The sequence below is a fragment of the Salvelinus alpinus genome, chromosome 3 (assembly GCF_045679555.1).
Source record: "Salvelinus alpinus chromosome 3, SLU_Salpinus.1, whole genome shotgun sequence".
Taxonomy (NCBI): Eukaryota; Metazoa; Chordata; class Actinopteri; order Salmoniformes; family Salmonidae; genus Salvelinus; species Salvelinus alpinus.
In genome coordinates, this window is record NC_092088.1 from 97,640,315 (window position 1) to 97,663,816 (window position 23,502).

The 23,502-nt window shown below is 48.2% G+C and overlaps 1 protein-coding gene across 3 annotated transcripts in view; it reads right to left on the reverse strand.

Moving 5' to 3' along the window:
• dpysl4 (dihydropyrimidinase like 4) overlaps positions 1–23,502 on the reverse strand; it is a 46,116-nt gene that overhangs the window by 7,213 nt on the left and 15,401 nt on the right. For all 3 annotated transcript variants that reach the window (XM_071394611.1, XM_071394610.1, XM_071394612.1), the window contains exons 2-11: positions 18,882–18,970; positions 17,334–17,518; positions 14,116–14,280; positions 11,721–11,782; positions 6,554–6,634; positions 6,291–6,359; positions 4,491–4,611; positions 4,154–4,310; positions 2,417–2,558; positions 1,925–2,095 (exon numbers count right to left, since the gene is read on the reverse strand). In XM_071394611.1, coding sequence (XP_071250712.1) covers positions 1,925–2,095; positions 2,417–2,558; positions 4,154–4,310; positions 4,491–4,611; positions 6,291–6,359; positions 6,554–6,634; positions 11,721–11,782; positions 14,116–14,280; positions 17,334–17,518; positions 18,882–18,970 — 1,242 coding nt within the window. The remainder of the gene's footprint in view (positions 1–1,924; positions 2,096–2,416; positions 2,559–4,153; positions 4,311–4,490; positions 4,612–6,290; positions 6,360–6,553; positions 6,635–11,720; positions 11,783–14,115; positions 14,281–17,333; positions 17,519–18,881; positions 18,971–23,502) is intronic.

Sequence of the window (23,502 nt, forward strand, 5' to 3'; positions counted from 1 at the left end):
GATTGATTCCGCTGACCTGGCGTCGTGGGGGAGTTTGTTCCACCATTGGGGTGCCAGAGCAGCGAACAGTTTTGACTGGGCTGAGCGGGAGCTGTACTTCCTCAGAGGTAGGGAGGCGAGCAGGCCAGAGGTGGATGAACGCAGTGCCCTTGTTTGGGTGTAGGGCCTGATCAGAGCCTGAAGGTACGGAGGTGCCGTTCCCCTCACAGCTCCGTAGGCAAGCACCATGGTCTTGTAGCGGATGCGAGCTTCAACTGGAAGCCAGTGGAGAGAGCGGAGGAGCGGGGTGACGTGAGAGAACTTGGGAAGGTTGAACACCAGACGGGCTGCGGCGTTCTGGATGAGTTGTAGGGGTTTAATCGCACAGGCAGGGAGCCCAGCCAACAGCGAGTTGCAGTACTCCAGACGGGAGATGACAAGTGCCTGGATTAGGACCTGCGCCGCTTCCTGTGTGAGGCAGGGTCGTACTCTGCGAATGTTGTAGAGCATGAACCTACAGGAACGGGTCACCGCCTTGATGTTGGTTGAGAACGACAGGGTGTTGTCCAGGATCACGCCAAGGTTCTTAGCGCTCTGGGAGGAGGACACAATGGAGTTGTCAAGCGTGATGGCAAGATCATGGAACGGGCAGTCCTTCCCCGGGAGGAAGAGCAGCTCCGTCTTGCCGAGGTTCAGCTTGAGGTGGTGATCCGTCATCCACACTGATATGTCTGCCAGACATGCAGAGATGCGATTCGCCACCTGGTTATCAGAAGGGGGAAAGGAGAAGATTAATTGTGTGTCGTCTGCATAGCAATGATAGGAGAGACCATGTGAGGATATGACAGAGCCAAGTGACTTGGTGTATAGCGAGAATAGGAGAGGGCCTAGAACAGAGCCCTGGGGGACACCAGTGGTGAGAGCACGTGGTGCGGAGACAGATTCTCGCCACGCCACCTGGTAGGAGCGACCTGTCAGGTAGGACGCAATCCAAGCGTGGGCCGCGCCGGAGATGCCCAACTCGGAGAGGGTGGAGAGGAGGACAAAACTCCTCCCTGACAGACAGACGGACAAAACTCCTCCCTGACAGACAGACGGACAAAACTCCTCCCTGACAGACGGACAGACAAAACTCCTCCCTGACAGAGAGAAAGACAAAACTCCTCCCTGACAGAGAGACAGGCAGACAGACAGACAGACAAAACTCCTCCCTGACAGACAGACGGACAAAACTCCTCCCTGACAGACAGACGGACAAAACTCCTCCCTGACAGACAGACGGACAAAACTCCTCCCTGACAGACGGATGGACAAAACTCCTCCCTTACAGACAGACGGACAAAACTCCTCCCTGACAGAGAGACAGGCAGATAGACAGACAGACACATTGGAGAGGGTTGTCTGAATTATGTCTGGAGGTTGACTGTGAAAGAGAGTTGTGTGTGTGTGCGTGTGTGTGTACCAGTGCGTGTACGTGTGTACCAGTGCGTGTGTGTGTGTCTGTACCAGTGTGTGTGTGTGTGTACCAGTGCGTGTGTGTGTACCAGTGCGTGTGTGTGTGTGTGTACCAGTGCGTGTGTGTGTGTGTGTACCAGTGCGTGTGTGTGTGTGTGTACCAGTGCGTGTGTGTGTGTGTGTACCAGTGCGTGTGTGTGTGTGTACCAGTGTGTGCGTGTGTGCGTGTGTGTGTGTGTACCAGTGCGTGTGTGTGTGTGTGTACCAGTGCGTGTGTGTGTGTGTACCAGTGTGTGCGTGCGTGCGTGTGTGTTGTGTACCAGTGCGTGTGTGTGTGTACCAGTGTGTGTACCAGTGTGTGTGTGTGTGTGTGTACCAGTGCGTGTGTGTGTGTGTGTGTGTGTGTACCAGTGCGTGTGCGTTAGTGTGTACCAGTGCGTGTGTGTGTGTGTACCAGTGCGTGTGTGTACCAGTGTGTGTGTGTGTGTACCAGTGCGTGGGTCGCGGCTGAGATGGTCTTGGTCTCCTTGGGGTTCCAGATCACGATGTCTGCGTCTGACCCCACGGCGATCCTTCCTTTACGAGGATACAGGTTGAACAGCTTGGCAGCGTTGGTGCTCGTCACCGCAACAAACTCATTCTCATCCATCTTGCCTGTCGCCTGGGGAATACGGAACAAAAACAACCTCTTCACGATCAAGGAAAGAGCTGTCTTTTATACAACAATGCAAAGACGTTACTGTTAAGGACATATCGCATCATTGTGAAAACCAGTGAAGAAGAAGAAGAAGCAACAACAGTAACAACAACAGGTGTGTCCCACGGTGGTCTAGCTGTCTAAACTGCTGCCTCCAGATCATATATACAGCTGCAGCATCGCTTTGAATCAGGCCAACTGCAAAAACTCTTTATTTCCCACTGTAAAAGCATACAACGCCCAAAAAAGAAACCTTTAAAAAAGAAACAACAAAAGATAACATACCACAGCCTTCTCCCAGACGATGGCGAGCCTCTCCTCGATGCCGTTAGTTCCCTCGGGGATGAGGGTGAAGTTGTCTTTCCCAACAGCCTTCTGGGCCGTCGAGAAGGTGCTGTGGCCACTGGCCGTCACCTGAAGGTCTCCACTGTGGACCAAGAGAACAGGACAGTCAGACCACTGTGGACCAAGAGAACAGGACAGTTAGACCACTGTGGACCAAGAGAACAGGACAGTCAGACCACTGTGGACCAAGCGAACAGGACAGTTAGACCACTGTGGACCAAGAGAATAGGACAATCAGACCTCTGTGGACCAAGAGAACAGGACAGTCAGACCACTGTGGACCAAGAGAACAGGACAGTCAGACCACTGTGGACCAAGAGAACAGGACAGTCAGACCACTGTGGACCAAGCGAACAGGACAGTTAGACCACTGTGGACCAAGAGAATAGGACAATCAGACCACTGTGGACCAACAGAACAGCACAGTGAGTCACCATCAGGGATGACTAAGAGAACAGCACAGTGAGTCATCATCAGGGATGACTAAGAGAAGAGGCCAGTGAGTCACCATCAGGGATGACTAAGAGAACAGGACAGTGAGTCACCATCAGGGATGACTAAGAGAACAGGACAGTGAGTCACCATCAGGGATGACTAAGAGAACAGCACAGTGAGTCATCATCAGGGATGGCTAAGAGAAGAGCACAGTGAGTCACCATCAGGGATGACTAAGAGAACAGCACAGTGAGTCACCATCAGGGATGACTAAGAGAACAGCACAGTGAGTCACCATCAGGGATGACTAAGAGAACAGCACAGTGAGTCACCATCAGGGATGACTAAGAGAACAGGACAGTGAGTCACCATCAGGGATGACTAAGAGAACAGCACAGTGAGTCACCATCAGGGATGACTAAGAGAACAGCACAGTGAGTCATCATCAGGGATGGCTAAGAGAAGAGCACAGTGACTCACCATCAGGGATGGCTAAGAGAACAGCACAGTGAGTCATCATCAGGGATGGCTAAGAGAACAGCACAGTGAGTCATCATCAGGGATGGCTAAGAGAACAGCACAGTGAGTCATCATCAGGGATGACTAAGAGAACAGCACAGTGAGTCACCATCAGGGATGACTAAGAGAACAGCACAGTGAGTCACCATCAGGGATGACTAAGGGAACAGCACAGTGAGTCACCATCAGGGATGACTGAGACCACAGAAGCTGATTCACTAATTAATAATCTGTTTTCTGGTTGTTTTAGGGTGAATCCACTTTTTCTTTGTTGAACAATGTCCGTGAGAGCTTTCAACGGTGTCCGTGAGAGCGTCGAGCGGTGTCCGTGAGAGCGTGTCCGTGAGCACGTCGAACGGTGTCTGTGAAAGCAGCGAGCGGTGTCCGTGAGAGCGTGTCCGTGAGCACGTCGAACGGTGTCCGTGAGAGCTTTCAACGGTGTCCGTGAGAGCTTTCAACGGTGTCCGTGAGCGCGTCGAACAGGGTCGGGGGGAGAGCTTTGAAGTATGTGCTAGATGCAGACAAAGTAATTCAGATATAATTCAGAAATGTTCTGTCTTCATTCTAGTGTCTGTGTCTCTATGGCTGCGTTTACACAGGCAGCCCAATTCTGATCTTTTGCCACAAAATTGTATTTTTGACCAATCAAATCAGATCTTTTGTCAATAAATGGGAAAGATCAGAATGGCGCTGCCTGTGTAAACACAGATGACGTGTTCTCACCAGGAAAGCAGGGAGTTGAGGTAGTCAGGGGTGCTGGGGTCTGGGTTGAGGGGCGGGGACATGACGAACGCTGCAGCCTTAGCCCAGTTCTTACTCCAATAGTGTGATCCGTCTGTCCCAAGGCTGGCTGTGATTGGCTCGCCATAAACCACCATGCCTGAAAATCATCCAATGAAAAAAGACGAGGTATTTGTACAAGAAATATCAGTTTTTCAGAAACATTTTTGCCAGGTCAACAACAAATGTTGTTTACAGCCATCAAAGTTAACAAAGAATGTATGACACAGAAACGATTTCCAAAATAAAGTTGATATTGAATCGCTAAACCCAGTCTCACCCTTCTTCCTGGCGTTGGCAATGACATCAGCAGCCGACTTGCTCATCACCTTGGTGATGTAGAGAGGACAGTTGGCCTGCTTGGCGATGGTGATGGCCCGGTACACTGCCTCTGTCTCCACCTAGTGGTCACAAATATAAACACCTTACTGTAGCACCTCAACCAACAATTTTTTATATATTTTTCAGTTAAAGAACAAATTATTAATTACAATGACGGCCTAGGAACAGTGGGTTAACTGCCTTGTCAGCAGTTCATTTTTTACCTTGTCAGCTCGGGGATTCAATATAGCAACCTTTCGGTTACTGGCCCAACGCTCTAACCACGAGACTACCTGCCGCCCCAAATCACGGTTTCCACTAGTTACAACAGCCACAAAGTCAAAAATGACTATGTCGATTTTTTAAAATTTATTTAAGGTTAGGTTTAGGCATAAGGTTTGCAGTGTTGTTAAGTTTTGATTCCAGGTAGAACCCTTTTTTGTTCCAGGTATAACTCTTTTGGGTTCCATGTAAAACCCTCTGTAGAACGGGTTCTACCTGGAACCGAAAAGGGTTCTACCTGGAACCAAAAATGTTCTACCTGGAACCAAAAATAGTTACACGGCAGTCGGGACAGCCGAAGAACCCTTTAAGGTTCTAGATAACACCTTTTTTTCCAAGAGTGTAGGCCTAGGTTTAAAATCAGATTTTTAGAAGAGAAATGGTAGAAATAAGTTTAAGACTTTGTGGCTGTGGTAACTAGTGACGACCGCAAATCACTTGGGTAACACTACCACTCCCGAGAGGCGCAGTGGTCTAAGGCACTGCATCTCAGTACTAGAGGTGTCACTACAGACCCTGGTTCCATTCCAGACTGTATCACAGCGGTCTAAGGCACTGCATCTCAGTGTTAGAGGCGTCACTATAGACCCTGGTTCTATTCCAGGCTGTATCACAGTGGTCTAAGGCACTGCATCTCAGTGTTAGAGGCATCACTACAGACACCCTGGTTCCATTCCAGACTGTATCACAGCGGTCTAAGACACTGCATCTCAGTACTAGAGGCGTCACTACAGACTCTGGTTCCATTCCAGACTGTATCACAACTGCCCATGATTGGGTGTCCCATAGGGCGGTACACAATTGGCCCAGTGTTGTCTGTGGTTTGGCCGGGGGTAGGCTGTCATTGTAAATAAGAATTTGTTCTTAACTGACTTGCCTAGTTAAATAAAGGTTAGATTTTTTTAAATCAACTAATAAAAATGCTCAGACCATGACCTTGGCTCTCCTAACGTAGGTGGAATATGGTAAAGTCAATCTCTACCTGAAAGGCTCGGGACACACATACTCAGCCTGGTCATTGTTAATAACAATATGTTCCTAACTGACTTGCCTAGTTAAATAAAGATTTATTTATTTTTATTAAAAAGAGGACTGGCCACTCCTCAGAGCCTGGATCCTCTCTAGGTTTCTTCCTAGGTTCCTGCCTTTCTAGAAGGTTTTTCCTAGCCACCGTGTCTCTACATCAACATTGCTTGCTGTTTGGGGTTTAGTACTTTGTGACTACAGCTGATGTAAAAAGGGCTTTAATAAAATACATTTGATTGATTGACATTACAATATTCAGTCTCCTTTCCATTATTGCATCAATGGGAGAGTGGCAAATTCATCCACAAGGTATTTTCAACAAGCGATGGCATGTCTAGTCTCCCGGTTTCAAACCACTCTGGCACTAACAGTTACACTGGCTCATAACAAGATACTGTTGTGTGATCATGTAAATGAGGCTATTGTTTATACAGAGACAGGAAGTCCCTACCTCCTCTGGGTGACACAGCACATGTCCCTCAGGCCCAGTGATCCCCAGCTCCAGTAGTCGCTTCTGCTCCTATATAGATAGAAGGGGAAAGACGGAAACTACACTTCACATGGTGCAACCAAAGACAGAAGTTTATTCTGCTCCTATATAGATAGAAGGGGTAAGACAACTGAAGATGTCCTTTGCCCAGGAGAGATATGCCCAGTCACTGTCAAAGGCCAGTAGTAAAATAAGTCTTTCAAGTCAACAGGACAGTAGCCTACCTCGTCAATGATGTCTCCGTTCTCAGCGTGAACCTGAGCGATGGCACCCAGGTCTCTAATGACACCAAAAATCTCATACATCTGGCATGGGAAAGAGATAGAGACAGGGGGTGTTTCTCAAAATGCATACTACCGTGCTCCGAGGACGCAAATTGGAGCACGGGAAGGTTGGAGTATGAGTGTTTCTCAAAATGCATACTACCGTGCTCCACACTCTCCTCCTCTAAATGCGTTCTCTTGAGTACGTTCTCTTGAGTACGTTCTCTTGAGTACGTTCTCTTGAGTACGTTCTCTTGAGTACATTCTCTTGAGTACATTCTCTTGAGTACCTTCTCTTGAGTACGTTCTCTTGAGTACGTTCTCTTGAGTACATTCTCTTGAGTACGTTCTCTTGAGTACGTTCTCTTGAGTACGTTCTCTTGAGTACGTTCTCTTGAGTACGTTCTCTTGAGTACGTTCTCTTGAGTACGTTCTCTTGAGTACATTCTCTTGAGTACGTTCTCTTGAGTACGTTCTCTTGAGTACGTTCTCTTGAGTACATTCTCTTGAGTACATTCTCTTGAGTACATTCTCTTGAGTACGTTCTCTTGAGTACGTTCTCTTGAGTACATTCTCTTGAGTACATTCTCTTGAGTACATTCTCTTGAGTACATTCTCTTGAGTACATTCTCTTGAGTACCTTCTCTTGAGTACGTTCTCTTGAGTACGTTCTCTTGAGTACGTTCTCTTGAGTACGTTCTCTTGAGTACGTTCTCTTGAGTACGTTCTCTTGAGTACGTTCTCTTGAGTACGTTCTCTTGAGTACGTTCTCTTGAGTACGTTCTCTTGAGTACGTTCTCTTGAGTACGTTCTCTTGAGTACATTCTCTTGAGTACATTCTCTTGAGTACGTTCTCTTGAGTACGTTCTCTTGAGTACGTTCTCTTGAGTACGTTCTCTTGAGTACATTCTCTTGAGTACATTCTCTTGAGTACATTCTCTTGAGTACATTCTCTTGAGTACATTCTCTTGAGTACATTCTCTTGAGTACGTTCTCTTGAGTACGTTCTCTTGAGTACGTTCTCTTGAGTACGTTCTCTTGAGTACGTTCTCTTGAGTACGTTCTCTTGAGTACATTCTCTTGAGTACGTTCTCTTGAGTACGTTCTCTTGAGTACATTCTCTTGAGTACATTCTCTTGAGTACGTTCTCTTGAGTACATTCTCTTGAGTACGTTCTCTTGAGTACGTTCTCTTGAGTACATTCTCTTGAGTACATTCTCTTGAGTACGTTCTCTTGAGTACGTTCTCTTGAGTACGTTCTCTTGAGTACGTTCTCTTGAGTACGTTCTCTTTAGTACGTTCTCTTGAGTACGTTCTCTTGAGTACATTCTCTTGTTTGGTTTCTATTGTTTGGTTTCCATTGTCCTGGCTGGAAGAAGGTTCGGTGAATGTGGAGGTGCAGAGTGAGGTAATACAGTAGGGGGAGTGCTGCTCAGCGTGAGGTAATACAGTAGAGGGAGTGCTGCTCAGCGTGAGGTAATACAGTAGGGGGAGTGCTGCTCAGCGTGAGGTAATACAGTAGGGGGAGTGCTGCTCAGCATGAGGTAATACAGTAGGGGGAGTGCTGCTCAGCGTGAGGTAATACAGTAGGGGGAGTGTTGCTCAGCGTGAGGTAATACAGTAGAGGGAGTGCTGCTCAGCGTGAGGTAATACAGTAGGGGGAGTGTTGCTCAGCGTGAGGTAATACAGTAGAGGGAGTGCTGCTCAGCGTGAGGTAATACAGTAGGGGGAGTGTTGCTCAGCGTGAGGTAATACAGTAGAGGGAGTGCTGCTCAGCGTGAGGTAATACAGTAGGGGGAGTGTTGCTCAGCGTGAGGTAATACAGTAGGGGGAGTGCTGCTCAGCGTGAGGTAATACAGTAGGGGGAGTGTTGCTCAGCGTGAGGTAATACAGTAGAGGGAGTGCTGCTCAGCGTGAGGTAATACAGTAGGGGGAGTGTTGCTCAGCGTGAGGTAATACAGTAGAGGGAGTGCTGCTCAGCGTGAGGTAATACAGTAGGGGGAGTGCTGCTCAGCGTGAGGTAATACAGTAGGGGGAGTCCTGCTCAGCGTGAGGTAATACAGTAGGGGGAGTGCTGCTCAGCGTGAGGTAATACAGTAGGGGGAGTGCTGCTCAGCGTGAGGTAATACAGTAGGGGGAGTGCTGCTCAGCATGAGGTAATACAGTAGGGGGAGTGCTGCTCAGCGTGAGGTAATACAGTAGGGGGAGTGTTGCTCAGCGTGAGGTAATACAGTAGAGGGAGTGCTGCTCAGCGTGAGGTAATACAGTAGGGGGAGTGTTGCTCAGCGTGAGGTAATACAGTAGAGGGAGTGCTGCTCAGCGTGAGGTAATACAGTAGGGGGAGTGTTGCTCAGCGTGAAGTAATACAGTAGGAGGAGTGCTGCTCAGCGTGAGGTAATACAGTAGGGGGAGTGTTGCTCAGCGTGAGGTAATACAGTAGAGGGAGTGCTGCTCAGCGTGAGGTAATACAGTAGGGGGAGTGTTGCTCAGCGTGAGGTAATACAGTAGAGGGAGTGCTGCTCAGCGTGAGGTAATACAGTAGGGGGAGTGCTGCTCAGCGTGAGGTAATACAGTAGGGGGAGTCCTGCTCAGCGTGAGGTAATACAGTAGGGGGAGTGCTGCTCAGCGTGAGGTAATACAGTAGGGGGAGTCCTGCTCAGCGTGAGGTAATACAGTAGGGGGAGTGCTGCTCAGCATGAGGTAATACAGTAGGGGGAGTGCTGCTCAGCGTGAGGTAATACAGTAGGGGGAGTCCTGCTCAGCGTGAGGTAATACAGTAGGGGGAGTGCTGCTCAGCATGAGGTAATACAGTAGGGGGAGTCCTGCTCAGCATGAGGTAATACAGTAGGGGGAGTGCTGCTCAGCGTGAGGTAATACAGTAGGGGGAGTCCTGCTCAGCGTGAGGTAATACAGTAGGGGGAGTGCTGCTCAGTGTGAGGTAATACAGTAGGGGGAGTCCTGCACAGCGTGAGGTAATACAGTAGGGGGAGTGCTGCTCAGCATGAGGTAATACAGTAGGGGGAGTCCTGCTCAGCGTGAGGTAATACAGTAGGGGGAGTGCTGCTCAGCGTGAGGTAATACAGTAGGGGGAGTGCTTCTCAGCGTGAGGTAATACAGTAGGGGGAGTCCTGCTCAGCGTGAGGTAATACAGTAGAGGGAGTGCTGCTCAGCGTGAGGTAATACAGTAGGGGGAGTGCTGCTCAGCGTGAGGTAATACAGTAGGGAGAGTGCTGCTCAGCGTGAGGTAATACAGTAGGGGGAGTGCTGCTCAGCGTGAGGTAATACAGTAGGGGGAGTCCTGCTCAGCGTGAGGTAATACAGTAGGGGGAGTGCTGCTCAGGGTGAGGTAATACAGTAGGGGGAGTGCTGCTCAGCGTGAGGTAATACAGTAAGGGGAGTGCTGCTCAGGGTGAGGTAATACAGTAGGGGGAGTCCTGCTCAGCGTGAGGTAATACAGTAGGGGGAGTCCTGCTCAGCGTGAGGTAATACAGTAGGGGGAGTGCTGCTCAGCGTGAGGTAATACAGTAGGGGGAGTGCTGCTCAGCGTGAGGTAATACAGTAAGGGGAGTGCTGCTCAGCGTGAGGTAATACAGTAGGGGGAGTGCTGCTCAGGGTGAGGTACTACAGTAGGGGGAGTGCTGCTCAGCGTGAGGTAATACAGTAGGGGGAGTGCTGCTCAGCGTGAGGTAATACAGTAGGAGGAGTGCTGCTCAGCGTGAGGTACTACAGTAGGGGGAGTGCTGCTCAGCGTGAGGTACTACAGTAGGGGGAGTGCTGCTCAGCGTGAGGTAATACAGTAGAGGGAGTGCTGCTCAGCGTGAGGTAATACAGTAGGGGGAGTGCTGCTCAGGGTGAGGTAATACAGTAGGGGGAGTGCTGCTCAGCGTGAGGTAATACAGTAGAGGGAGTGCTGCTCAGGGTGAGGTAATACAGTAGGGGGAGTCCTGCTCAGCGTGAGGTAATACAGTAGGGGGAGTGCTGCTCAGCGTGAGGTAATACAGTAGAGGGAGTGCTGCTCAGCGTGAGGTACTACAGTAGGGGGAGTGCTGCTCAGCGTGAGGTAATACAGTAGGGGGAGTCCTGCTCAGCGTGAGGTAATACAGTAGGGGGAGTGCTGCTCAGCGTGAGGTAATACAGTAGAGGGAGTGCTGCTCAGCGTGAGGTACTACAGTAGGGGGAGTGCTGCTCAGCGTGAGGTAATACAGTAGGGGGAGTCCTGCTCAGCGTGAGGTAATACAGTAGGGGGAGTGCTGCTCAGCGTGAGGTAATACAGTAGGGGGAGTGCTGCTCAGCGTGAGGTAATACAGTAGGGGGAGTGCTGCTCAGCGTGAGGTACTACAGTAGGGGGAGTGCTGCTCAGCGTGAGGTAATACAGTAGGGGGAGTCCTGCTCAGCGTGAGGTAATACAGTAGGGGGAGTGCTGCTCAGCGTGAGGTAATACAGTAGGGGGAGTGCTGCTCAGCGTGAGGTAATACAGTAGAGGGAGTGCTGCTCAGCGTGAGGTAATACAGTAGGGGGAGTCCTGCTCAGCGTGAGGTACTACAGTAGGGGGAGTGCTGCTCAGCGTGAGGTAATACAGTAGGGGGAGTCCTGCTCAGCGTGAGGTAATACAGTAGGGGGAGTGCTGCTCAGCGTGAGGTAATACAGTAGGGGGAGTCCTGCTCAGCGTGAGGTAATACAGTAGGGGGAGTGCTGCTCAGCGTGAGGTACTACAGTAGGGGGAGTGCTGCTCAGCGTGAGGTAATACAGTAGGGGGAGTCCTGCTCAGCGTGAGGTAATACAGTAGGGGGAGTGCTGCTCAGCGTGAGGTAATACAGTAGGGGGAGTGCTGCTCAGCGTGAGGTAATACAGTAGAGGGAGTGCTGCTCAGCGTGAGGTACTACAGTAGGGGGAGTGCTGCTCAGCGTGAGGTAATACAGTAGGGGGAGTCCTGCTCAGCATGAGGTAATACAGTAGGGGGAGTGCTGCCCAAATGGAATGTTTTACTCAAGAGAACGTCCTCGGAAAATACACTTGGAGCATGAGAGTACGGAGCACGGTAGTATGCATATTGAGAAACACCCAAGGTTATTGTTTACATTACATTTTAGAGACGTCTGAATAAATAGTTTGAAGAAATAAAACTTACCTGACTATCTGAGCTCTGGAATTTGTCCTTGTAAGCCATGAAGATCAAGAAGGAATTGACTCCTGGAAAAATTCAAACGTAACACATGTCAAACGATTTCAAGGAATTTAATTTCTCGCATTTGAAAATCACAGGCATGTGCAGATGTGTGTATATGTCTGTGCACTCCTGTGTGTGCATATGGTTGTGTGGTTGTGTGTGTGTGTGTGTTAGTGCATGAGTGAGTTTGAGAGTGCAACTGGGTGAGAGAGAGCTGGTGGGCTGCCTGGCTGTCTGTGTGGATTAGTGACTGTAGCTCAGCTGGGTGAGAGAGAGCTGGTGGGCTGACTGGCTGTCTGTGTGGATTAGTGAGTGTAGCTCAGCTGGGTGAGAGAGAGCTGGTGGGCTGCCTGGCTGTCTGTATGGATTAGTGACTGTAGCTCAGCTGGGTGAGAGAGAATTGGTGGGCTGCCTGGCTGTCTGTATGGATTAGTGACTGTAGCTCAGCTGGGTGAGAGAGAGTTGGTGGGCTGCCTGGCTGTCTGTATGGATTAGTGACTGTAGCTCAGCTGGGTGAGAGAGAGTTATTGGGCTGCCTGGCTGTCTGTATGGATTAGTGACTGTAGCTCAGCTGGGTGAGAGAGAGTTGGTGGGCTGCCTGGCTGTCTGTATGGACTAGTGAGTGTGAGCAGCATCTCATGTACAGTATGTGTCTCTAGTGTTGTGTTGTCACCTGCAGTAATCCTCTAGCTGCACGGACACAGGTGTGTGTGTGTGTGTGTGTGTGTGTGTGTGTGTGTGTGTGTGTGTGTGTGTGTGTGTGTGTGTGTGTGTGTGTGTGTGTGTGTGTGTGTGTGTGTGTGTGTGTGTGTGTGTGTGTGTGTGTGTGTGAGAGGCAGAGCAGCAGAAAGCAGCTCTTCATGAGACCCATGGGGAATTCAAAGTAAAACTACACCACTGTATTCTCCTATCAGCAGAGTATCAGACACATTATCACAGCAGAGTATCAGACACATTATCACAACACCATTATCTGCAGAGTATCAGACACATTATCACAACACCATTAACAGCAGAGTATCAGACACATTATCACAACACCATTATCAGCAGAGTATCAGACACATTATCACAACACCATTAACAGCAGAGTATCAGACACATTATCACAACACCATTAACAGCAGAGTATCAGACGCATTATCACAACACCATTATCAGCAGAGTATCAGACACATTATCACAACACCATTAACAGCAGAGTATCAGAAACATTACCACAACACCATTATCAGCAGAGTATCAGACACATTATCACAACACCATTATCAGCAGAGTATCAGAAACATTACCACAACACCATTATCAGCAGAGTATCAGACACATTATCCCAACACCATTAACAGCAGAGTATCAGACACATTACCACAACACCATTATCAGCAGAGTATCAGACACATTATCACAACACCATTAACAGCAGAGTATCAGACACATTATCACAACACCATTAACAGCAGAGTATCAGACACATTATCACAACACCATTAACAGCAGAGTATATGACTCATTATCACAGCAGAGTATCAGACACATTATCACAACACCATTAACAGCAGAGTATCAGACACATTATCACAACACCATTAACAGCAGAGTATCAGACACATTATCACAACACCATTAACAGCAGAGTATCAGACACATTATCACAACACCATTAACAGCAGAGTATCAGAAACATTATCACAACACCATTAACAACAGAGTATCAGACACATTATCACAACACCATTAACAGCCGAGTATCAGACACATTATCACAACAACATTAACAGCAGAGTATCAGACACATTATCACAACACCATTAACAGCAGAGTATCAGACACATTATCACAACAGAGTATCAGACACATTATCAAAACACCATTAACAGTAGAGTATCAGACACATTATCACAACACCATTAACAGCAGAGTATCAGACACATTATCACAACACCATTAACAGCAGAGTATCAGACACATTATCACAACAGAGTATCAGACACATTATCACAACACCATTAACAGCAGACTATCAGACTCATTATCACAACACCATTATCAGCAGAGTATCAGACACATTATCACAACACCATTATCAGCAGAGTATCAGACACATTACCACAACACCATTAACAGCAGAGTATCAGACACATTATCACAACAGAGTATCAGACACATTATCACAACACCATTAACAGCTGGACATGACCTCTTTCAATGTTATTTTTGGTAATATCATCTGATGTATTCTCATCTAGTAGTTATATGGTAGGGAAACGATTTAAGAGTCATATTGGGTGGTTTTGTGTCAGACAGACTGAGATTTGAAGACAAACACAGGTAGATCCTGAACATCCTGAAACAATACCTTTATCCTTCACCAGACGCTCCATCTCTTCAAAGAGTCCGTCGTGCCAGCGGGTGATGTCCATGTGGAGGGAGTAATCACAGCAGGACCCCCTGTCTGCTATGTCCTTCCACTGGTCGTAGGCCCCCAGGAGGCTGGCACCATGCTCAGGGACCACATGGTCAACTATAGGACAGGAGAGAAGAAGAGGACCAGGTGAACTATAGGACAGGAGAGAAGAAGAGGACCAGGTGAACTATAGGACAGGAGAGAAGAAGAGGACCAGGTGAACTATAGGACAGGAGAGAAGAAGAGGACCAGGTCAACTATAGGACAGGAGAGAAGAAGAGGACCAGGTCAACTATAGGACAGGAGAGAAGAAGAGGACCAGGTCAACTAGAGGACAGGAGAGAAGAAGAGGACCAGGTCAACTATAGGACAGGAGAGAAGAAGAGGACCAGGTCAACTATAGGACAGGAGAGAAGAAGAGGACCAGGTCAACTATAGGACAGGAGAGAAGAAGATGACCAGGTCAACTATAGGACAGGAGAGAAGAAGAGGACCAGGTCAACTATAGGACAGGAGAGAAGAAGAAGACCAGATAAACTATAGGACAGGAGAGAAGAAGAGGACCCGGTCAACTATAGGACAGGCGAGAAGAAGAGGACCAGGTCAACTATAGGACAGGAGAGAAGAAGAGGACCAGGTCAACTATGGGACAGGAGAGAAGAAGAGGACCAGGTCAACTATAGGACAGGAGAGAAGAAGAGGACCAGGTCAACTATAGGACAGGAGAGAAGAGGACCAGGTCAACTATAGGACAGGAGAGAAGAAGAGGACCAGGTCAACTATAGGACAGGAGAGAAGAAGAGGACCAGGTCAACTATAGGACAGGAGAGAAGAAGAGGACCAGGTCAACTATAGGACAGGAGAGAAGAAGAGGACCAGGTCAACTATAGGAGAGAAGAAGAAGAGGACCAGGTCAACTATAGGACAGGAGAGAAGAAGAAGACCAGGTCAACTATAGGACAGGAGAGAAGAAGAGGACCAGATCAACTAGAGGACAGGAGAGAAGAAGAGGACCAGGTCAACTATAGGACAGGAGAGAAGAAGAGGACCAGGTCAACTAGAGGACAGGAGAGAAGAAGAAGACCAGGTCAACTATAGGACAGGAGCGAAGAAGAGGACCAGGTCAACTAGAGGACAGGAGAGAAGAAGAGGACCAGGTCAACTAGAGGACAGGAGAGAAGAAGAGGACCAGGTCAACTATAGGACAGGAGAGAAGAAGAGGACCAGGTCAACTATAGGACAGGAGAGAAGAAGAGGACCAGGTCAACTATGGGACTGACAGGGGAGCGAGGAAACACACACTGAGCAGAGGACTTCAACTCAGTTTCGCTCTTTCAAGATCGAAGACGATCCACGAATAACGTAGACGACGCAAAGTCACAGAAGTATTCATTAAAAACATCAGACTGATATTACCTCCAATGTTACATCCCTAACATCACAGCTCACATAACAGCCCTGTGGGGGTCTGTGCTGCTGTTTACACAGATCCAATAGAGGCTGGAGGCTGGAGGCTGTCTGTGCTGCTGTTTACACAGATCCAATAGAGGCTGGAGGCTGTCTGTGCTGCTGTTTACACAGATCCAATCGAGGCTGGAGGCTGGAGGCTGTCTGTGCTGCTGTTTACACAGATCCAATAGAGGCTGGAGGCTGTCTGTGCTGCTGTTTACACAGATCCAATAGAGGCTGGAGGCTGTCTGTGCTGCTGTTTAGACAGATCCAATAGAAGCTGGAGGCTGGAGGCTGTCTGTGCTGCTGTTTAGACAGATCCAATAGAAGCTGGAGGCTGGAGGCTGTCTGTGCTGCTGTTTAGACAGATCCAATAGAAGCTGGAGGACGGTTTGAGGGTAAAGAGATCAGAGTAAAGTCTCTCTGACAGGCTGGGACAGCGTGACCCTGTTTCAGATGATCTAACTGCAGCACTCAGACATCCTCTCCTCTCCTCCAGCTCTCCTCCGTCTCCCCCTGTTTCTCCCCCCGTGTCTCTAACCGCTCAGAGAGATTCCCTCTCAGCCTGTCTCACTCGCTGCCACAAAGGAACACAAATTGTCTCCCTCTGATCTGATCCAGAGGCAGCTGCCCTACCCCTCCCTCTCCCTGTACCACCTCCTCCATCCCTCTCCCTGTACCACCTCCTCCATCCCTCTCCCTGTACCACCCCCCCCCCCCCCTCCCTCTCCCTGTACCACCTCCTCCATCTCTCTCCCTGTACCACCTCCCTCCACCCCTCTCCCTGTACCACCTCCTCCATCTCTCTCCCTGTACCACGTCCCTCCCTCCCTCTCCCTGTACCACCTCCTCCATCTCTCTCCCTGTACCACCCCCCCCCTCCCTCTCCCTGTACCACCTCATCCATCTCTCTCCCTGTACCACCTCCCTCCACCCCTCTCCCTGTACCACCCCCCTCCCTCCCTCTCCCTGTACCACCCCCCCCCCCCCTCTCTCTCCCTGTACCACCTCCTCCATCTCTCTCCCTGTACCACCTCCCTCCACCCCTCTCCCTGTACCACCTCCTCCATCTCTCTCCCTGTACCACGTCCCTCCCTCCCTCTTCCTGTACCACCTCCTCCATCTCTCTCCCTGTACCACCCCCCCCCCCCTCCCTCTCCCTGTACCAACTCCTCCATCTCTCTCCCTGTACCACCTCCCTCCACCCCTCTCCCTGTACCACCTCCTCCATCTCTCTCCCTGTACCACGTCCCTCCCTCCCTCTCCCTGTACCACCTCCTCCATCTCTCTCCCTGTACCACCTCCCTCCACCCCTCTCCCTGTACCACCTCCTCCATCTCTCTCCCTGTACCACGTCCCTCCCTCCCTCTCCCTGTACCACCTCCTCCATCTCTCTCCCTGTACCACCTCCCTCCACCCCTCTCCCTGTTCCACCTTCCTCCAGTTAAGGTTAGTTGGGGTTAGTTGGGGTTAGTAAAGGTTAGTTAGGGTTAAGGCTAGTTAGGGTTAGTTAAGGTTAGTTAGGGTTAGGGTTAGTTAGGGTTAGTTGGGGTTAGTTAGGGTTTGTTAAGGTTAGTTAAGGTTAAGGCTAGTTAGGGTTAGTTAGGGTTAGGGTCAGCAGTATAATAGAGGAACCCTACTGATCATGGTGGGTTAGGGTTAGTTATGGTTAGTTAAGGTTAGTTAAGGTTAGGGTCAGCAGTATAACAGAGGAACCCTACTGATCATGGTGGTGCCCCCTGCCAGGGCAGCCTTGGTCCCGTGGTAGAAGTCATCTGAAGGGGTCATGCCCAGCTGGGAGGTCTGGAGGCTGGTGTTCACGTCGACGCCCCCGGGGATCACGATGTGTCCGTAGGCATCAACCGTCTTCACCCCTCCTGGAACTAAAAGGTTCTCACCGATCTGCCTGGTGAGGAGGACACAGGCCATGGTACAGGACAATGGTCACATTTTAACAGCAACAACAGTTTGTGTGTGTGTGTGTGTGTGTGTGTGTGTCTGTCTGCCTCTCTGTCTGCCTGTCTGTCTGCCTGTGTCTATATGTCTGTCTGCCTCTCTGTCTGCCCCTCTGTCTGCCTGTCTGTCTGCCTGTCTCTCTATCTGCCTGTGTCTATATGTCTGTCCGCCTCTCTGTCTGCCTGTGTCTAAATGTCTGTCTGCCTCTCTGTCTGCCTGTCTGTCTGCCTGTGTCTATATGTCTGTCTGCCTCTCTGTCTGCCTATGTCTATATGTCTGTCTGCCTCTCCGTCTGCCTGTCTGTCTGCCTGTGTCTATATGTCCATCTGCCTCTCTGTCTGCCCCTCTGTCTGCCTCTCTGTCTGCCTGTCTGTCTGCCTATGTCTATATGTCCGTCTGCCTATGTCTATATGTCCGTCTGCCTCTGTGTCTCTGTCTGTGTCTTTGTCTGTATGTATGTGTGTCAATCTATCTGTCTGTGTGTGTGTCAATCTGTCTGTATGTGTGTCTGTGTGTGTGTTTCAGTCTGTGTGTGTGTTTCAGTCTGTCTGTGTGTCCATCTGTCTGTGTGTGTGTGTGTCTGTGTATCTGTGTGTGTGTCTGTGTATCTGTCTGTGTATCTGTGTGTGTGTCTGTGTATCTGTGTGTGTGTGTCTGTGTATCTGTGTGTGTGTGTCTGTGTGTGTGTCTGTGTATGTCTGTGTGTGTGTCTGTGTATCTGTCTGTGTATCTGTGTGTGTGTCTGTGTATCTGTGAGTGTGTGTCTGAGTATCTGTGTGTGTGTGTCTGTGTGTGTGTCTGTGTATGTCTGTGTGTGTGTCTGTGTATCTGTGTGTATCTGTGTGTGTGTCTGTGTATCTGTGTGTGTGTCTGTGTATCTGTGTGTGTGTGTGTGTGTGTGTGTGTGTGTGTGTGTGTGTGTGTGTGTGTGTGTGTGTGTGTGTGTGTGTGTGTGTGTGTGTGTGTGTGTGTGTGTGTGTGTCTGTGTATCTGTGTGTGTGTCTGTGTATCTGTGTGTGTGTCTGTGTATCTGTGTGTGTGTGTGTGTGTGTGTGTGTGTGTGTGTGTGTGTGTGTGTGTGTGTGTGTGTGTGTGTGTGTGTGTGTGTATCTGTGTGTGTGTCTGTGTATCTGTGTGTGTGTCTGTGTATCTGTGTGTGTGTGTGTGTGTGTGTGTGTGTGTGTGTGTGTGTGTGTGTGTGTGTGTGTGTGTGTGTGTGTGTGTGTGTGTGTGTGTGTGTGTGTGTGTGTGTGTGTGTGTGTATCTGTGTGTGTGTCTGTGTATCTGTGTGTGTGTTACCAGTAACATCTTACTTGATGGTGCCATCCTCCACATAGATGTCTGCGTAGAAAGACTGGTCGTCATTAACGATCTTTCCTCCTTTGATAATGAGGCGATCAGTCTGGAGACACAGGAACCATCAACAGCAGTGAGGAACACAAATACACATTTACACGTTAGTCATTGAGCAGACACTCTTATCCAGAAGAACGGACAGTTAGTACCATCACCTTCAGGTAGCTTGGGGAGACAACCACATATCTCAGTCACATAACGACCAGTGTAATAAAGCAGCTATCAGTAGGGACAGTGCTACGAAGACAAGACCAGTGTAATAAAGTACCTATCAGTAGGGACAGTGCAATGAAGACAAGACCAGTGTAATAAAGCAGTTATCAGTAGGGACAGTGCTACGAAGACAAGACCAGTGTAATAAAGCAGCTATCAGTAGGGACAGTGCTACTAAGACAAGACCAGTGTAATAAAGCAGCTATCAGTAGGGACAGTGCTACGAAGACCAGACCAGTGTAATAAAGCAGCTATCAGTAGGGACAGTGCTACGAAGACAAGACCAGTGTAATAAAGCAGCTATCAGTAGAGACAGTGCTACGAAGACAAGACCAGTGTAATAAAGCAGCTATCAGTAGGGACAGTGCTACGAAGACAAGACCAGTGTAATAAAGCAGCTATCAGTAGGGACAGTGCTACGAAGACAAGACCAGTGTAATAAAGCAGCTATCAGTAGGGACAGTGCTAAGAAGACAAGACCAGTGTAATAAAGCAGCTATCAGTAGGGACAGTGCTACGAAGACAAGACCAGTGTAATAAAGCAGCTATCAGTAGGGACAGTGCTACGCAGACAAGACCAGTGTAATAAAGCAGCTATCAGTAGGGACAGTGCTACAAAGACAAGACCAGTGTAATACAGCAGCTATCAGTAGGGACAGTGCTACGAAGACAAGACCAGTGTAATAAAGTACCTATCAGTAGGGACAGTGCTACGCAGACAAGACCAGTGTAATAAAGCAGCTATCAGTAGGGACAGTGCTACGAAGACAAGACCAGTGTAATAAAGTACCTATCAGTAGGGACAGTGCTACGCAGACCAGACCAGTGTAATAAAGCAGTTATCAGTAGGGACAGTGCTACGAAGACAAGACCAGTGTAATAAAGTACCTATCAGTAGGGACAGTGCTACGAAGACAAGACCAGTGTAATAAAGTACCTATCAGTAGGGACAGTGCTACGAAGACCAGACCAGTGTAATAAAGCAGTTATCAGTAGGGACAGTGCTACGCAGACAAGACCAGTGTAATAAAGCAGCTATCAGTAGGGACAGTGCTACGAAGACAAGACCAGTGTAATAAAGCAGCTATCAGTAGGGACAGTGCTACTAAGACAAGACCAGTGTTATAAAGCAGCTATCAGTAGGGACAGTGCTACGAAGACAAGACCAGTGTAATAAAGCAGCTATCAGTAGGGACAGTGCTACGAAGACAAGACCAGTGTAATAAAGCAGTTATCAGTAGGGACAGTGCTACGAAGACAAGACCAGTGTAATAAAGCAGCTATCAGTAGGGACAGTGCTACGAAGACAAGACCAGTGTAATAAAGCAGCTATCAGTAGGGAAAGTGCTACGAAGACAAGACCAGTGTAATAAAGCAGCTATCAGTAGGGACAGTGATATGAAGACAAGACCAGTGTAATAAAGCAGCTATCAGTAGGGACAGTGCTATGAAGACAAGACCAGTGTAATAAAGCAGCTATAAGTTATGACAGTGCTACGAAGACAAGACCAGTGTAATAAAGCAGCTATCAGTAGGGACAGTGCTACGAAGACAAGACCAGTGTAATAAAGCAGCTATCAGTAGGGACAGTGCTATGAAGACAAGACCAGTGTAATAAAGCAGCTATCAGTAGGGACAGTGCTATGAAGACAAGACCAGTGTAATAAAGTACCTATCAGTAGGGACAGTGCTACGAAGACAAGACCAGTGTAATAAAGTACCTATCAGTAGGGACAGTGCTACGAAGACCAGACCAGTGTAATAATGCAGTTATCAGTAGGGACAGTGCTACGCAGACAAGACCAGTGTAATAAAGCAGCTATCAGTAGGGACAGTGCTACGAAGACAAGACCAGTGTAATAAAGCAGCTATCAGTAGGGACAGTGCTACTAAGACAAGACCAGTGTTATAAAGCAGCTATCAGTAGGGACAGTGCTACGAAGACAAGACCAGTGTAATAAAGCAGCTATCAGTAGGGACAGTGCTACGAAGACAAGACCAGTGTAATAAAGCAGTTATCAGTAGGGACAGTGCTACAAAGACAAGACCAGTGTAATACAGCAGCTATCAGTAGGGACAGTGCTACGAAGACAAGACCAGTGTAATAAAGTACCTATCAGTAGGGACAGTGCTACGCAGACAAGACCAGTGTAATAAAGCAGCTATCAGTAGGGACAGTGCTACGAAGACAAGACCAGTGTAATAAAGTACCTATCAGTAGGGACAGTGCTACGCAGACCAGACCAGTGTAATAAAGCAGTTATCAGTAGGGACAGTGCTACGAAGACAAGACCAGTGTAATAAAGTACCTATCAGTAGGGACAGTGCTACGAAGACAAGACCAGTGTAATAAAGTACCTATCAGTAGGGACAGTGCTACGAAGACCAGACCAGTGTAATAAAGCAGTTATCAGTAGGGACAGTGCTACGCAGACAAGACCAGTGTAATAAAGCAGCTATCAGTAGGGACAGTGCTACGAAGACAAGACCAGTGTAATAAAGCAGCTATCAGTAGGGACAGTGCTACTAAGACAAGACCAGTGTTATAAAGCAGCTATCAGTAGGGACAGTGCTACGAAGACAAGACCAGTGTAATAAAGCAGCTATCAGTAGGGACAGTGCTACGAAGACAAGACCAGTGTAATAAAGCAGTTATCAGTAGGGACAGTGCTACGAAGACAAGACCAGTGTAATAAAGCAGCTATCAGTAGGGACAGTGCTACGAAGACAAGACCAGTGTAATAAAGCAGCTATCAGTAGGGAAAGTGCTACGAAGACAAGACCAGTGTAATAAAGCAGCTATCAGTAGGGACAGTGATATGAAGACAAGACCAGTGTAATAAAGCAGCTATCAGTAGGGACAGTGCTATGAAGACAAGACCAGTGTAATAAAGCAGCTATAAGTTATGACAGTGCTACGAAGACAAGACCAGTGTAATAAAGCAGCTATCAGTAGGGACAGTGCTACGAAGACAAGACCAGTGTAATAAAGCAGCTATCAGTAGGGACAGTGCTATGAAGACAAGACCAGTGTAATAAAGCAGCTATCAGTAGGGACAGTGCTATGAAGACAAGACCAGTGTAATAAAGTACCTATCAGTAGGGACAGTGCTACGAAGACAAGACCAGTGTAATAAAGTACCTATCAGTAGGGACAGTGCTACGAAGACCAGACCAGTGTAATAATGCAGTTATCAGTAGGGACAGTGCTACGCAGACAAGACCAGTGTAATAAAGCAGCTATCAGTAGGGACAGTGCTACGAAGACAAGACCAGTGTAATAAAGCAGCTATCAGTAGGGACAGTGCTACTAAGACAAGACCAGTGTTATAAAGCAGCTATCAGTAGGGACAGTGCTACGAAGACAAGACCAGTGTAATAAAGCAGCTATCAGTAGGGACAGTGCTACGAAGACAAGACCAGTGTAATAAAGCAGTTATCAGTAGGGACAGTGCTACGAAGACAAGACCAGTGTAATAAAGCAGCTATCAGTAGGGACAGTGCTACGAAGACAAGACCAGTGTAATAAAGCAGCTATCAGTAGGGACAGTGCTACGAAGACAAGACCAGTGTAATAAAGCAGCTATCAGTAGGGACAGTGATATGAAGACAAGACCAGTGTAATAAAGCAGCTATCAGTAGGGACAGTGCTATGAAGACAAGACCAGTGTAATAAAGCAGCTATCAGTTATGACAGTGCTACGAAGACAAGACCAGTGTAATAAAGCAGCTATCAGTAGGGACAGTGCTACGAAGACAAGACCAGTGTAATAAAGCAGCTATCAGTAGGGACAGTGCTATGAAGACAAGACCAGTGTAATAAAGCAGCTATCAGTAGGGACAGTGCTATGAAGACAAGACTAGTGTAATAAAGCAGCTATCAGTAGGGACAGTGCTATGAAGACAAGACCAGTGTTATAAAGCAGCTATCAGTAGGGACAGTGCTACGAAGACAAGACCAGTGTAATAAAGCAGCTATCAGTAGGGACAGTGCTACGAACACAAGACCAGTGTAATAAAGCAGTTATCAGTAGGGACAGTGCTATGAAGACAAGACCAGTGTAGTAAAGCAGCTATCAGTAGGGACAGTGCTACGAAGACAAGACCAGTGTAATAAAGCAGCTATCAGTAGGGTCAGTGCTACGAAGACAAGACCAGTGTAATAAAGCAGCTATCAGTAGGGACAGTGATATGAAGACAAGACCAGTGTAGTAAAGCAGCTATCAGTAGGGACAGTGCTACGAAGACAAGACCAGTGTAGTAAAGCAGCTATCAGTAGGGACAGTGCTACGAAGACAAGACCAGTGTTATAAAGCAGCTATCATTAGGGACAGTGCTACGAAGACAAGACCAGTGTAATAAAGC